This window comes from Humulus lupulus, chromosome 3 (genome assembly GCF_963169125.1).
Source record: "Humulus lupulus chromosome 3, drHumLupu1.1, whole genome shotgun sequence".
Taxonomy (NCBI): Eukaryota; Viridiplantae; Streptophyta; class Magnoliopsida; order Rosales; family Cannabaceae; genus Humulus; species Humulus lupulus.
Window position 1 is genome coordinate 186,299,084 of NC_084795.1, and position 15,789 is coordinate 186,314,872.

The 15,789-nt window shown below is 43.0% G+C and overlaps 2 protein-coding genes and 1 non-coding gene across 3 annotated transcripts; 2 read left to right on the top strand and 1 right to left on the bottom strand.

The window, feature by feature from the left end:
- Positions 1–8,764: 8,764 nt before the first annotated feature.
- On the top strand, positions 8,765–10,243 carry LOC133825268 (uncharacterized). The gene has a single exon (XM_062258233.1). It carries the CDS (start codon positions 8,765–8,767, stop codon positions 10,241–10,243), a length of 1,479 nt encoding a protein of 492 aa, XP_062114217.1.
- Positions 9,323–9,426, bottom strand: LOC133828326 (small nucleolar RNA R71). The gene has a single exon (XR_009890952.1). It is a non-coding gene; the product is annotated as a small nucleolar RNA R71 (small nucleolar RNA).
- A 54-nt stretch (positions 10,244–10,297) lies between the features above and the next one.
- On the top strand, positions 10,298–10,918 carry LOC133825269 (uncharacterized). The gene has a single exon (XM_062258234.1). The coding sequence runs from the start codon at positions 10,298–10,300 to the stop codon at positions 10,916–10,918; it is 621 nt and encodes a 206-aa protein (XP_062114218.1).
- The last annotated feature ends 4,871 nt before the right edge of the window (positions 10,919–15,789 follow it).

Sequence of the window (15,789 nt, forward strand, 5' to 3'; positions counted from 1 at the left end):
CCAAAGAGGTCCTAATCCTAGCCCGCCTGTCCAACCCTCGAGCCCGCAAAGGCTTGAGCAGCCTCAGGTGCCCCATGACGATGTCCCGCTGGACCCTGAGGCACAGCCTTAATCCCAAGCTGGTCGCGGCAATCCCCCACAACAGAGGCAGAATAGGACCGAGCATCAGCCTCGCAATCCTAGACGCCATAGGGGTGATGAGCCAAACCTATCGAATAGAGGTCAGCACCCTCCTGGTAACAGGAGGAACTCAGAGTCAGGCTCTCCAGTCCGAGGTCCCCCACGGTATGATAATGCACGGGGACACAACGACCAACGCAGGCCACCCTCTAACGCTCGGGACATTTCAGCCAGGGATGGGAATCGAGGGAACAGTCGATCCCACCATAGCCAATCGAGGTTCAGAGATGGCCATGGGTATAATGAGGCCGACTCAAGCAAGGGAAATGCTGGTCGGAGGAATGAAGAAAGAGGTAGAGGCGGGAGCCAGGTACCTCAAGATGACCAACCCAATAGACAGGATGCTGGGGGGCAGCCCACGCAAAATAATGTCTTCAACCGGCTTGGAGGTAGCGAGCAGCGTAGAAGAGACAAGGATTTGAGAGACGTACTCAACGATCACCGCGAGCGGCATGGCGAGAACGTCCCCCAGCAACAGAGGCCACAGCGATTCCTGTCGCTGTACAGGCCCAGATAGATGCCCTCAACCAGGCAGTGCAACAGCTGGTCGGGGGAAGGACATCTTATATCGACCACGATAGGAGGAAAGGCACTCCTTTCGTACAGGGGATAGCTAATGCATAAACTCCAAGCAAGTTCAAAATTCCTACACTTCCAAACTTTGACGGGTACAGAGACCCAATATCTCATGTCAATAAGTTTGAGATACAAATGGACATTCAGAAAGTGTCCGAAGACGCTCGGTGCAGGATCTTCCCTGCAACACTTTCTGAGGCCGCGCAGGAGTGGTTTTTTAAGTTCCCTCCTGCAAGCATAGTTTCCTGGGAAATGTTTGTAAGGGAGTTCTACGGACAGTTCTATGCAGGTCGTGTGCATCCGACCAAAGCAAACCAGCTGGTTGAGATTCGCCAACAGGATGGAGAGTCGCTTAAGGATTACATCCAGCGTTTTATGCGAGCAACAGCTGGAGCAAAAATGGTGGGGGACGAAGGCAAAATGATGGCCATAACCGCAGGAGTTAGGCGTCACTCCCCCCTCTGGAAGAGCCTCCGCAAGGATGGAGTTAGAACTACCCAGGAATTCTTGGACCGGGCTGATCGTTACATCAAGCTCGAAGATGCCATTGCCAACGATGGAAAGCCTTCTGGCAAGGATAAGAAGGCTTCCGGGCCCACTAAAGCCGCCAATGGGTCTAAACCTAACGGCAACGGCAAAGGCAACGGGAACGGCAGCGGAAATGGCAAGAATGGTGGAAAACGGCCGCACAATGAGCCTTCCACCTCCGACAATAAACAAGCCAAGGGTAACCATTATGAACCACGGTTCACTAACTACACTGCCCTCGTTGAGTCTCGGGGAGAGGTTTATCAGGCCACAAGTTCTAGTGTGCCTTATAAAAAACCTAGCCCCATTCGAAAGGATATTTCGAAGAGAGACACTACCAAGTTCTGTCGTTATCATAACGACTACGGACATGACACCAACGAATGCAACCAGCTGAAAGACGAAATCGAGTTCCTTATTAGACAAGGACACTTGAGAAGATACGTACGGGCCTCGGGAAATTCCCAACGAGAAACTCCAAGTAGCAACGAGCAGGCGCCCACGCGCCAATGCTCGCCACCCTTACAGCCTGCCCCCGTGACTGGCACACTCTTAACCATTTGTGGAGGCCCGTACCTCGTGGGAAATAGCGGAAAGGCCAGGGAACGATACGCTCGGACCCTGCGCCACGACCAGGACATCGAGATGATGACTGTGGAGGATCGCGCGCCAAAAAAGGCTCGATCAGAAGAGGGCGAAATAACCTTCTCTAATGGCGATGTCCAACACATCCGGTTCCCACATTCCGATCCGCTGGTCGTGGATATCCAGATGGCTAACATGATGGTAAAAAGAGTGCTGGTCGATACAGGAAGTTCGGTGAATATCCTGTATAAGTCTTCGCTGGAGCACATGAAGTTGTCCGTTAAGGACCTGGAGCCCTGCAACCAAACGATATACGGCTTCTCTGGAGAGGGACTCGCCCCCGCCGGATTGATCAGACTACCAGTGACGACAGGTACAGCACCAGCTACCAGGACATTACTCGCTACTTTTGTAGTAGTCGATTGTCCTTCGGCGTACAATGCCGTCATTGGAAGGCCTATACTAGTTGATCTACGGACTGTCATCTCTATGTGGCACTTAGCCATGAAGTTCCCAATGGACGCAGGGGTAGGACGCGTGTTGGGGAACCAGAGAGAAGCCAGGGAGTGCTATAACGCCTTAGTAACGAAGGCGAAAAAAGAAACATCAAAGAGCACTACCTCATATAGGTTACAGATGGTTGTTGATACACAAGCCCATTCCAGTGATGAAGTCACCAAATAGGGTGTTGCCCAAAGTGAGGATAGAGACTTAGATCCTCGCTTTGGGGATTTTGAAGAGAACGCGGGACCCATCGAGGACCTAGAAGAGGTCCAACTCGATGAAAAAGACCCGACCAGAGTTGTAAAGGTCGGGAAGAACCTAGAGCCAACCACGAAGCACGCACTGGTGGAATTTTTGCGGAAGAACAAGGAGGTTTTTGCCTGGTCGCACAAAGACATGGCTGGGATAGACCCTGCAATTATCAGCCATGTCCTGAATATAGACAAGACTTTTCCACCCGTGCAACAAAAGAGAAGGTTGCTCGATAAGGATAGATTGAGAGCTTTAAAGGAAGAAGTTGAAAGATTAAAGGAGAATGGGTTCATCAGGGTGGCATTTTATCCATCATGGGTCTCCAATCCAGTGTTGGTTCCCAAGCCTAACAGTAAATGGAGAACCTGTGTGGATTTTACAGACCTCAACAAAGCCTGCCAAAGGATTGCTTCCCACTCCCATGAATCGACTAGCTGGTTGATGCTACTGCAGGACACGAGATCCTCTCGTTCATGGATGCATATTCGGGCTACAACCAGATTAGCATGCATCCCCCTGACGAGGATCACACCAGCTTTCGGACCGATACGGGCTTATACTGTTACAAAGTAATGCCCTTCGGACTAAAAAACGCAGGTGTGACTTACCAACGACTAGTCAACCACATATTTAAGGAGCTGATCGGAGTAAACATGGAGGTATACGTGGACGACATACTGGTAAAGTCTAAAAAGGCAGAAGGACATGTGAAGGATTTACAAGAGTGCTTCGATGTATTGAACAAATACCAGATGAAGTTAAATCCCCTCAAATGTTCCTTCGGAGTTGGATCAGGGAAGTTTTTGGGGTTCATTGTAAATTCAAGAGGAATCGAGGCCAACCCCGACAAAATAAAGGCCATGATCGACATGAAATCGCCAGAAAGGATCAAAGATGTACAAAGTTTAACCGGGAGAATCGCATCCCTAAGCAGATTTATTTCGAAGTCAACAGACAAGTGCATCCCTTTCTTCAATCTACTTAGGGGAAATAAGAAGTTTGAATGGACAGGAGACTGCAAGCAAGCTTTTCAGGCCTTGAAAGCTCATATGGCACAGCCTCCCATCTTATCAAAGCCAATTGAAGGAGAAACTTTGTTTATTTACCTGGCGATTACCGAAGTTGCTGCTAGCGCGGTACTAGTGCGAGAAGAAGAAGGAGTACAAAAATTGGTCTACTATGTTAGCAAGAGGTTGATCGGAGCAGAATTGAGATATCCACCAATCGAGAGGTTAGCATACTGCTTAATCCTGGCCTCTAGGAAGCTACGCTCTTACTTTCAAGCCCATCCTATCACGGTTTTAACTGACCAGCCCCTTCGGCAAGTCCTCCAAAAACCAGAGGCGGCTGGACGATTATTAAAATGGGCAGTCGAACTAGGGCAGTTCGATATAACATATTCACCGTGAGCAGCAGTAAAAGGATAAGTCCTGGCCGATCTTATTGCGGAGTTCACAGAACTCCCAGACAGCGAGCAGTGCGAATCGCCGAATGCGCCTGAGCCTCAAGAGAAAGCTCCTTCGTGGAAGTTATTCATGGATGGGTCGTCCAACGAATCCCACACTGGAGCAGGAGTGATATTGATAACGCCGGAAGGGCATCGATTTCACTGCGCCATCAGATTCGACTTTACTGCGTCAAACAATGAAGCCGAATACGAAGCACTCTTCGCTGGGTTGCGAATGGCGAAAGACATGAGCATAAAGGCGCTTGATATTTACAGTGACTCACAGCTGGTGGTGAATCAAGTTCTAGGAGAATATCAAGCACGAGGCTTAAAAATGGTGGCCTACTTGAATAAAACAAAAGACCTGCTAGCCCAATTCACGGAGTACACCCTCCAGCAAATTCTGCGGGATCAGAATTCAAACGCAGACGCCTTAGCCAAACTCGCGAGCGCGAAGGATGCTGACACTTTGAACATTGTGCCAGTAGAAAGACTGAGTGAGCCAAGCATACAAGCGGTTGAGACCAATATGGAGATTCGAATGGAGGATACATGGATGGCACCTTACTTGGAGTATCTGACCAGCGGTGTGCTACCAACAGATAGAAACAAAGCCAGAACTCTACAAAGGCAGGCCGCTAGGTACATACTGGTCGTGGTGTTATGTACCAAAGAGGGTATTCAATGCCACTACTCAGGTGCGTTACACCAGAAAAAGCTAAGGAACTCATGAAGGAGATGCATGAAGGCTTCTGTGGGGATCACGCTGGGGGGCAGAGTTTGGCAAAGAAAATTCTAAGGCAATGCTACTTCTGGCCAACCATGAACGAGGATTCGATGGAGTTTGTACGAAGATGCGATAAATGTCAAAGGTTCTCCAAGATTCCACGAGCAGCTCCAAATGAATTGAAACAGATGCAAAGTCCGTGGCCTTTTGCAGTGTGGGGGATAGATTTGATTGGGTCCCTACCAACGGGAAAAGGCGGAGTAAAGAATGCAGTCGTGGCAGTCGATTACTTCACTAAATGGGCTGAAACAGAACCACTCGCCACCATAACGACCAAGAAAGTTCTTGACTTTGTCATCAAGAACATTGTTTGCCGCTATGGTTTGCCCCAAAAGATAGTTTCAGACAACGGAACCCAATTTGACAGCGACTTATTCACCGACTTCTGTGAAAGGCACGGAGTTATTAAAAGCTTTTCTTCAGTTGCGCATCCCCAAGCAAACGGGCAGGTCGAGGCTGTGAATAAAACCCTTAAGGACACCCTGAAAAAGAGGCTTGAAGATGCTAAAGGAGCATGGCCGGAGCAGCTGCCTAAAGTCCTCTGGTCGTATAGAACGTCTCACCGAACAGTGACAGGTCATACCCCATTTTCCCTAGCTTACGGATATGAGGCTATGTTACCTGTCGAGTTAGATCCCCCCTCACATCGACGCGTAACATACGACCAGAACCAGAATAGCCAACTAATGATGGAATCCTTAGACTCAATTGACGAGATACAGGAAAAGGCCCAGCTCTGAGTTGCTGCGTACCAGCAAAAAGTCGCCCGATACTTTAACTCCAAAGTTAAAGAAAGGAAATTCAACGTCGGTAACTTGGTGCTACGACGAGTTTTCTTAAATACCTGCGACCCCACTGCTGGAGTACTTGGACCTAATTGGGAAGGACCTTACCAGATTGAAGAAGTCCTTCATCCGAGCACCTACAAACTTGCACGCCTAAACGGAGATCTTGTTCCACGTTATTGGAATGGAGAACACCTGCGCAAGTATTATCAGTGAACAGTCCTTTTTAAAGGACTGGCTTGTATTAAATTTTACTTTTTACAAGTTTCGCAAAGAGGGTTAGCCACGTTGTCTGGCTAATCACTCGTATATGTAAGATTCTATTTTAGAATCACTCGTAAAGACATGTTTAGTCCATTTTTAATACAAGATTATAAGGGACTGTGCGTAGCCAGTCATTCTTGCCAACCTTTGTAAATTTATATTTACAAGTATTTGTTCATTACGTGTGTTGTTTTGCTGTATTACAAGTATTACTTTTCCACCCGAGCAGAAATGTTCGAACAGGTCATGGTCAAGGCAAGTGACCAAGGACCTAAAGTTCCTCAATCACTTGGTGGGCATATAAGGCACATCGATAGCAAAGCGTACTGTTTACCGAGTTTTTCGGAAACGAATACAAACAGAATAATAAAAAGATAAGAACTGTAGAAGTGCTGAAATGTAACTAAACAAACAATGTTTTTACATGGTTCAGGCGTTAACAAGCCCTAGTCCACGAGTCGATGTTATTATACTTGGAAAGGATTACAGCAAGATGGCTGGTGTACAAGAACCTCACACACTCACAGTGTTTCTCTCGGGTTCTCTTGAAGAAGATGAAGCTAGAGAGATTTTAGTAGAGTTCTTGCTATGTGATATGTTGGCCGTCCTTCTTCTTGTAAAATGAAGGGGTCTTTATAGCTAGGGTTTTGGATTAGGGTTTTTCTCTACGTACATGAGTCTTAATTACACCAGCCATAAATAGGGGATACAATTACTGTAGTAGCATGGCTACAAGACTCTATGTGGGTATATTTACGTGAAAGTATGGGGAACACACAAAGTCAGCCGTCTTTTCCAAGTTGTCAGCGGAACAGTAGGTGAAAAGGTACCCTTAGGCGTGCTGGGATGTGTGCGGCTTTGACCTGTCAGGCGTGTCAGGCGGGATCCTGTGTCAGGTGGATATCATTCCAAACATGCCTCCTCCATGACTCGACCGCTTGGTTTTGTTCCGTGCGAGGCACGGAACTGTTTCCGCGAAGACCACTTGAAGAGCTTCTCCTGGAAGGAGCTTCCCTGAAGGATACCCCTTCGGGAGTCCGAGAGGGTCGACGAGCCTCCGTGTCGTGTTTGCTTGAAAGAGTAATCCGGACACTACACGGGAGAGGCGAAGCCTTTCTGTCCATCCGCGAGCTCTGGTCACCTACCGTGAAAGACATTGGTAATTCTGCTTCCCCGAGGACATCAATCTAAACGCTATCCGGAAATCTGGATAACACGTACCATAAGGTATGTAAACACATGAACAAAATGAGTGAAAGCATGCTAAGGTACTTAGAGTATTTTCAAAATTCATATTTTGTTAAATCAAGCCAAAGTACTATGCTAAGTTCGGTCATACAGACATATGTTATAGTAGATGAAAATATTATAACATTATAAAGCAATCTTTTACACCGCAAGCATCACTGCTTGGATGTAACTGTTCAAATAAAAGGAAAAGTTTGCTGCCCATGCAGTGATAAGTGAATTTTAGATTCACTTATTAGTGTCATTTTATATCTAATTTGTAGGTGTTTAGGGTGTTTTTTTTTGGTTTTATGCTTGTGTTGCGTTTGTGTAGGGTCCAAGGAAAAGTGGCGAGAAATTTGTACAAAACGGAAGTGAAACGAAGAAAAATGAAAAATTCGTGAATTAGGACTGCAGCCCCATATTCAGGGGCTGCATCGCTATTTCTGGGCTGAATTAGGGCTGCAGTGCCATCCTTAAGGGCTGCAGCGCCTGACTGAAACAGAGACTCATTTTTGGCACATTTGTAGTGCAGCAGCGCCGGGATCCGTACGGAACTTTTAAAATGCGATTTTTGAAGGGCAAAAGAGGTCTTTTTGCAAGGGATATATAAGGAAAAGTTTAATTAGGGTCTAAGCACGTTTTTTTGGAGGGATTAGATCAGAGATTAGAGGCTTGGAGGAGAAGAAGAGGCTAGACATCATCAAGATCATCACCATTACATCTAGTTTATTTCTTCTTCCTTTCATTTTTAGTTTTTTAATTATGAACAAATACATTGCTATTATGTTTATGTTTGTAATGGAGAACTAAACTCTTCTTGTGCTAGAGTATTAGATGAATCTATTTGACTATTGAATTTTGGTTTTTATTATTATTTCTATGAAGTTCTTCTCGTTTGTTCATATCTTCTTGATTTAATTTTATCATATTAATGTTTGGCCATCATTATTGTGAATTGAATCTAGGTTTTATGCTTGAGAAAGATAAACATAGATTGGACATAAGAAGATTTGACATAGAGTGATTGTGAGATTGAGAGATTCCTTGAACTCTATGAATTTGGTTTATAATAACTATTGCTTAATGACGTCTTGATTAATTAATAGCGAATAGAGATATCATATTGATTAATTGAGATTAATTGCATATATGCTTGAGAGAGATAAATGCATTATATTAGAATTCTAGAAATTACAAATGAGGAGAACTAATTAGAATAATAAAGAAACCATGTTCATAATTGAATAGTGAAATCATTACTCTAGTACATTTATCTTTTATTTAATCACTTTCCAAGAGCATTATAATTGATTATCTTGTTATTTCATATTCTTTATTTTAAATTTGATTTATTTATTGACTTTTCTAATTAAAATTATAGACTTAACAGTAATAGTAATTAGTGAATTTAATATTTAATCCCTGTGGGTTCGACATCTTTTAATTTAAAACTATATTGCAATACACCGTACACTTGCGGTAGAAAAATTTTGTATCAAGTTTTTGGCGCCGTTGCCGGGGATTAAAATTAAATTTACTAATATTGAAACTTTAAGCCTTGATTTTAAATTAGATTTTTATTTGTTTTGTTACTAACGTTATAGATTGTTCTTGTGTTCTCAGTATATGCGAAGGACTAGGAGTTGTACACCTGTTGAGCCTCTGAATCCTGAAATTGAGCACACACTCCGTCAGTTGAGATCTAAGAAAAGGACTGAAGAGCTTAATATGGACAACAACGGGGTGAACAACAACGATGGCAATGGCAATAATAACAATCAACCAGCAGCTGCTGGGGCTCCTCTTAATCCAGCGCAGCGGGCAGTGCATGATTTTTGCATGCCTGTTGTGAATGAGAATCTCACTGGAATAGCAAATCCAGCCATTGCTGCCAACAACTTCGAATTGAAACCTGCACTAATCAACATGGTGCAACAAAATCAGTTTGGGGGTCTAGCTACTGAAGACCCTAACATTCACTTGGCCATATTTCTGGAGGTATGTGCCACAGTGAAGATGAATGGCGTTACTGATGATGCCATCAGATTGCGTCTCTTCCCTTTCTCCTTGAGGGAAAGAGCCAGGAGTTGGTTGCAATCTTTGCAGCCTGGAACAATTACAACATGGGATGAGATGGCAAGAAAGTTCCTGATTAAGTTTTTCCCTCCTTCAAAGTCAGCCCAATTACGCAGCGATATTGGACAATTTCGACAGTTAGATCAAGAACCATTCTATGAGGCTTGGGAGAGGTTTAAGGAATTATTACGACGTTGCCCACAACATGGTTATCAAAATTGGATGCAAGTTCATATTTTTTATCAAGGGTTGAATGCTCCAACACGAACAATAGTTGATGCTGCTGCAGGGGGTGCTCTATTAGCCAAGACAGCTGATGAAGCCTTCACTTTGATGGAGGAAATGGCCACCAACAGTTATCAGTGGCCTAATGAAAGGTCAGGCCCAAGGAAAGTTGCTGGGTTGTATGAAGTTGATCAGATGACAGCCCTGAATGCCCAAATTGTTGCTCTACAAATCCAAATGGCTGCTCTATTAGCGCAAAATAATCCAACGGTTATGGAGAGTGTAGTAGCGGCTGCTGCAATGCAGGGGCAAGAATTGAGTCCAGAACAAGCCCAGTTTATGGCAAATCGTTCCTTCCCCAATAATTACAGAAGCAACAACATGCCTAATTATTATCATCCAGGATTGCGCAACCATGAAAATTTCTCTTATGCTAATAATAAAAATGTGTTGCAACCACCTCCGAGATTCAATTCTCAACCGCAACAAGAGAAAAAGCAGTCGTTGGAAGACATTTTGGGCACTTTTATTATGGAGTCTAACAAGAGGTTCGGAAAAAATGAAGTAAGACTCGAGAATATAGAAACCCATATGACTAACATGGGTGCTTCAATGAAGAAAATTGAGACTCAAGTGGGTCAATTAGCTAATGCGGTGAATTCTAATCAGAAGGGAAGTTTTCCTAGTGACACTGTGGTAAATCCAAAGGAATCATGCCAAGCAGTTTCTTTGAGAAGTGGTAAGGTGCTTAAAGAGGGTGATGTTCAAGCTAGTTCAAAGGAGAAAGTTGAGCCAGTGGTATGAGAGGTAGACAAAGAAGAGCAAGCCAAGAAGCAGAGTGGAAGTGACAAGAATGACATGAAGAAAGATAGACTTCCAGTGTATCAACCTCCCATTCCATACCCTCAACGATTTCAGAAGAAGAAATTAGATGAACAGTTTGCAAAGTTTCTAGAAATCTTCAAACAAATTCACATAAACATTCCCTTTGCAGATGCTCTTGAGCAAATGCCTAATTATGTGAAATTCATGAAAGAAGTTATGTCTAAGAAAAGAAGATTAGAAGACTTTGAAACTGTGAAGTTAACAGAGGAATGCAGTGCCATCCTACAGAAGAAGTTGCCTCAAAAGGTGAAAGATCCGGGTAGCTTTACTATACCATGCACTATTGGAGGGTCGTCCTTTGATAAGGCTTTGTGTGATCTTGGAGCGAGTATAAATCTGATGCCACTTTCAGTTTTCAAGAAATTGGGGGTAGGAGAGGTGAAGCCCACAACCATCACTCTTCAATTAGCAGATCGGTCACTTACTTATCCTAGGGGAGTGATTGAAGACGTATTGGTTAAGGTGGACAAATTTATTTTTCCCGCTGATTTCGTGGTTTTGGATATGGAGGAGCACCATGAATCCCCATTATTCTTGGTCGTCCATTCTTGGCTACTGGAAGAGCTCTTATTGATGTACAAGGTGGTCATTTGACATTGAGGGTTAACAATGAAGAGGTTAAATTCAACATTTATCAAGCACTCCAGCAGCATGACAACACGAGCACATGTCACCGTGTGGATTCTATTGAGGTAGTAGTAGAAGAGACGATGAGAAAAGAATTATGTGCTGATCCTTTACAACATTGCCTTAATTCTAGTATTACTCAAGCTGATTTGAAAAAGGTGAATGGTGAGTTTGTGGGTGACGAAGTGGCTAAATGTGTGATGGCTCTCAGTGCTATTCCTTGTGCTAGTAGTATTAAAATGGAAGAAACTCTTTGTCAAGCCAAGGAAGGAGAAGTCGAGAAGGAAGTGGTGGAAAAGAAAGATTTGAAACAACTCCCAGAGCATTTGCGTTATGAGTATCTAGGAGAGAATTTCACTTGCCCAGTGATCATTTCATCAAAACTATCAGAATGTGAAACTGAAAAATTGCTAAGAGTTTTGAGGAAATATAAATCTTCCATAGGATGGGAAATTTCAGATCTGAAGGGAATAAGCCCAACTGTTTGTATGCACAAGATTCTTTTTGAAGAAAATTATAAGCCTTCTATTGAGCATCAAAGGCGATTGAACCCATCCATGAAAGAAGTAGTGAGGGCAGAAGTATTGAAGCTATTGAATGCTGGGATCATTTCTGCTATTTCGGATAGTAGTTGGGTTAGTCCTGTGCAAGTTGTACCAAAGAAAGGGGGAATGACAGTGATCAAGAATGAAGCCAATGAATTGATTCCGACAAGAACAGTGACGGGGTGGAGAGTTTGTATTGATTACCAGAAGTTGAACAAGGCGACTAGAAAGGATCATTTCCCACTTCCATTTATCGATCAGATGCTCGATCGTTTGGCTGGCTATACACATTACTGCTTCTTAGACGGCTATTCAGGCTATAATCAAATAGCAATCGCTCCTGAAGATCAGGAAAAGACAACTTTCACATGTCCTTACGGCACTTTTGCTTACAGGAGGATGCCTTTCGGACTTTGTAATGCACCTGCCACTTTTCAGCAGTGTATGATGGCCATCTTCTCAGATATGGTAGAAGAGATCATGGAGGTATTTATGGACGACTTTTCTGTTTTTGGGTCATCATTCGACCAGTGCTTGCACAACTTGGCATTGGCCCTTTGTAGATGTGAAGAGAAGAACCTTGTGCTGAATTGGGAGAAATGTCACTTCATGGTTCAAGAAGGGATTGTCTTGGGGCATCGAGTTTCGAAGGAAGGTCTCGAAGTAGATCGAGCCAAGATAGCCATCATTGAGAAGCTTCCTCCACCGGTGAATGTCAAGGGGATAAGAAGTTTTTTGGGGCATGCGGGTTTTTACAGGAGGTTTATCAAAGACTTCTCGAAAATCAGCAAGCCACTATGCAATCTCCTAGAAAAAGATACTGATTTTGTTTTTGATGATGAGTGTAGGAAGGCATTTGACTCGATAAAAGAGAAGTTGGTGTCAACCCCTATTATGAGTGTCCCGAATTGGAGTCAAGCATTCGAGATTATGTGCGATGCTAGTGATTATGCGGTAGGGGCTGTGTTGGGGCAGTGAAGAGAGAAGATCTTTCGAGCAATTTAGTATGCGAGCAAGACTCTTGATGAAGCTCAACGAAATTACTCAACCACTGAAAAAGAACTATTAGCGGTGGTGTTTGCATGAGTTAAATTCAGACCATATCTCTTGTGTTCCAAAGTTATTATATACACAGACCATGCAGCACTGCGTTATGTGTTTGCAAAGAAGGAGGCTAAGCCAAGACTGATACGTTGGGTATTGTTACTTCAAGAGTTTGACATTGAGATTGTGGATAAGAAGGGGAAAGAGAACTTTGTGGCAGATCATTTATCACGATTAGAGAATAAAGATGCTGAATGTAAAGACTCGATCAAAGAATTATTTCTAGATGAGTTACTGCTGGCTGTATCAACAGAACTTCCATGGTATGCTGACATCGTGAATTACCTGGTTAGTGGCAAGCTACCTCCTGATTTTAATGCACATCAAAAGAGGAAATTGATTCATGATTCTAAATACTACTTCTTTGATGATCCATACCTGTTCAAAATGAGTACGGATCGAATAATTCGTCGTTGTGTACCAATGGAAGAGACTCAATCAATAGTAGAGCAGTGTCATTCGGCACCTTACGGTGGGCACTTCGGGCCATCGCGTACAGCAGCGAAAGTTTTGCAATCAGGTTTTTATTGGCCTTCAATTTTTAAAGATTGTTACACTTTTGTCAAGACTTGTGATAGATGTCAACGAGTTGGAAATATCTCGCAAAGAAATGAGATGCCTATGAATGTGATTTTAGAGGTGGAATTGTTCGATGTGTGGGGCATTGACTTCATGGGGCCCTTTCCACCATCTTTCGGGAACTTGTTTATCTTACTCGCTGTTGATTATGTTTTAAAGTGGGTCGAAGCGATAGGCACTACTACAAATGATTCCAAGGTTGTTTCTTATTTTCTGCAGAAGTTTATATTTAATCGTTTTGGAACTCCAAGAGCGATAATAAGTGATGAAGGAACACATTTCTGCAACAAAGTTATTAAACCACTCTTGATGAAATATGGAGTTCGACATAAGGTGGATTTATCTTATCACCCCCAGTCTAATGGCCAAGCTGAGGTATCAAACCGAGAGATCAAGTCTATCTTGGAGAAAACAGTGAATTTGAATAGAAAAGATTGGTCTCAAAAGCTTGATGACTCTTTATGGGCCTACAGGACAACGTACAAGACTCCTCTCGGTATGTCTCCTTATCGACTAGTATTTGGAAAAGCTTGTCACTTACCAGTAGAATTGGAGCACAAGGCTTATTGGGCGATCAAGAAGCTTAATTTTGATTACCAAGCAGCGGGTGAGAAGAGGTTATTGCAGCTGAATGAGATGGAGGAGTTTCGGAATGATGCATATGAAAATGCTCGTATTTACAAGGAGTGGACAAAGAAATATCATGATCAAATGATATTAAAGCGAGAGTTTGTGCCGGGACAGCAAGTTTTACTTTTCAATTCTCGTTTGAGGTTATTTCCCGGCAAGCTAAAGTCAAGATGGTCTGGTCCGTTTGTTATCACCAAAGTTTCTCCTTTTGGTTCTGTGGAATTAAGAAATAATGACGGTTCGCTTTTTCAAGTGAATGGACAAAGGTTGAAACATTATTTTGGTGAAATTTACAAGAAGGTGGAGACGATGTATCTCCAAGACAGCAACTGAAGCGTCATCAATGTCTAGCTAAAGACGATAAATTAAGCGCTTAATGGGAGGCAACCCATTGTTTTAGTATTGTTATTTTTATTTAGTTTATTTTATTTTATTTTAGTAGACTTTATTTTATTTATTTTGTAAATATTAAGTTTATTTTGAGCCGTGAAAATCGTGAAAAAAGAAAGAAATAATGAAGAAAAAATAAATAAATGAAAAGCAGTGTTCCAGGGGCTGCAGCGCCACTTCATAGCGCTGCAGTGCAATTGTGGTAGGAATTAGCGCCGCCGTGCCATCACTAAGCGCTGCAGCGCCACGCCCAAATAGAGAGGGTGACTTTCGGGAGTCCCAAGCGCCGCAGCGCCATCACTAGGCGCTGCAGCGCTAATTCGCGAGGAAAAAATCCTGGAGCATCAGGGCCTTTGGCGCCGCAGCGCCACTTCGAATAGGAAGAAAAAAAAAAGGTTTTTTAAATTCTTTTTCTTCCCTCTTTTTCTCTAACCACCATTTTTTCTTCTTCTTCTCCCTACTCTGAAATATCAATATCTCAAACACCATTACCCTCCTTTCTCCTCTACCCCGAAATTCCATATCCCATACCCATCACTCTACTTTCTTTCCTTATTCCTCAATTTCAAACCATCAAATCCTACTCTTCTCATTCCCATTCCTAATTTCTCATCCCATTTGTTCATTTTTCCATACCCTAATCATCAATACCACATCAAACTTCCATTTTGTTCAAGTTCTCACTTACTCTTCTCAAGGGGGGCCGAATTCTATGAAGGGAGTAGTTCATTGAAGATCACAAGACACTCACATTCATCAAGTAAGCCATTTAATCCTCTCTTTGGAGCACTTAAGTTTTTTAATGGATACGTAATGTAAGAAGCAATTTTGATTTTGATGAATGTGTGAATTGATATGTTGGAATTGATGTTATTGGATAGTTTTTGAAGTTCTATTGTGATTTGGGGAATTAAGATTGAGAGAAAAGAGGAAGGGAAGAGTGAGAATAATTGTTTCCCACCAAGTGTTTGAAAAATTGCCTAAGTGACTGTTCTTGGTGATTTTTGATTAATTGTCATAAGAAAGAAGTGGTGAATTACGTTTGGTGGGATTGTTTAGTTGTTAGGGGGGTTAATACGTGATTAATTGGGAGGTGAGGTATTGTTTGGGTGTTTGGGGGTTGTTCCGAGTCACCATGGGACCTAAGAGAAATAGTTCAAGACCATCATCTTCAAGACCCTCATCCTCTAGGGCACCACCATTTGATACCACCAAATTTGTAAGTAAGGAGGCGGAAGATCGATATACTTCTTTTATGGGGAAACCGGTGCTCAAGGAAAGAGGTATTGAATATGATCCTCAACCTAGTTCGTGTGCTATCTTTGAGCCAATTAGAGCCAACATAGAAGGTAGGCAGTGGGAATCTGTTGTGAAGCAACCGGAAACTAAAATGAATATCTCTTGGGTGTATGAATTTTATGCGAATTTTCCGGAGTTGAATGAGAAGGGGGAATGATTTGTGAGAGGAAAATTACTACTTATGGGGAGTTATAAGGCAATCGATAATTTTTTAAATACTAAGAGCTTTGATAACGAGCATGATGAGTACCAATTGTTTCTACAAGATCAGCATGATTATGTTCTTATAGC

What these genes read in the sequence shown, in the direction of transcription:
- LOC133825268 (XM_062258233.1), top strand. Translation starts at nt 8,765, where the DNA reads ATGCGAAGGACTAGGAGTTGTACACCTGTTGAGCCTCTGAATCCTGAA.
- LOC133825269 (XM_062258234.1), top strand. Translation starts at nt 10,298, where the DNA reads ATGAAGAAAGATAGACTTCCAGTGTATCAACCTCCCATTCCATACCCT.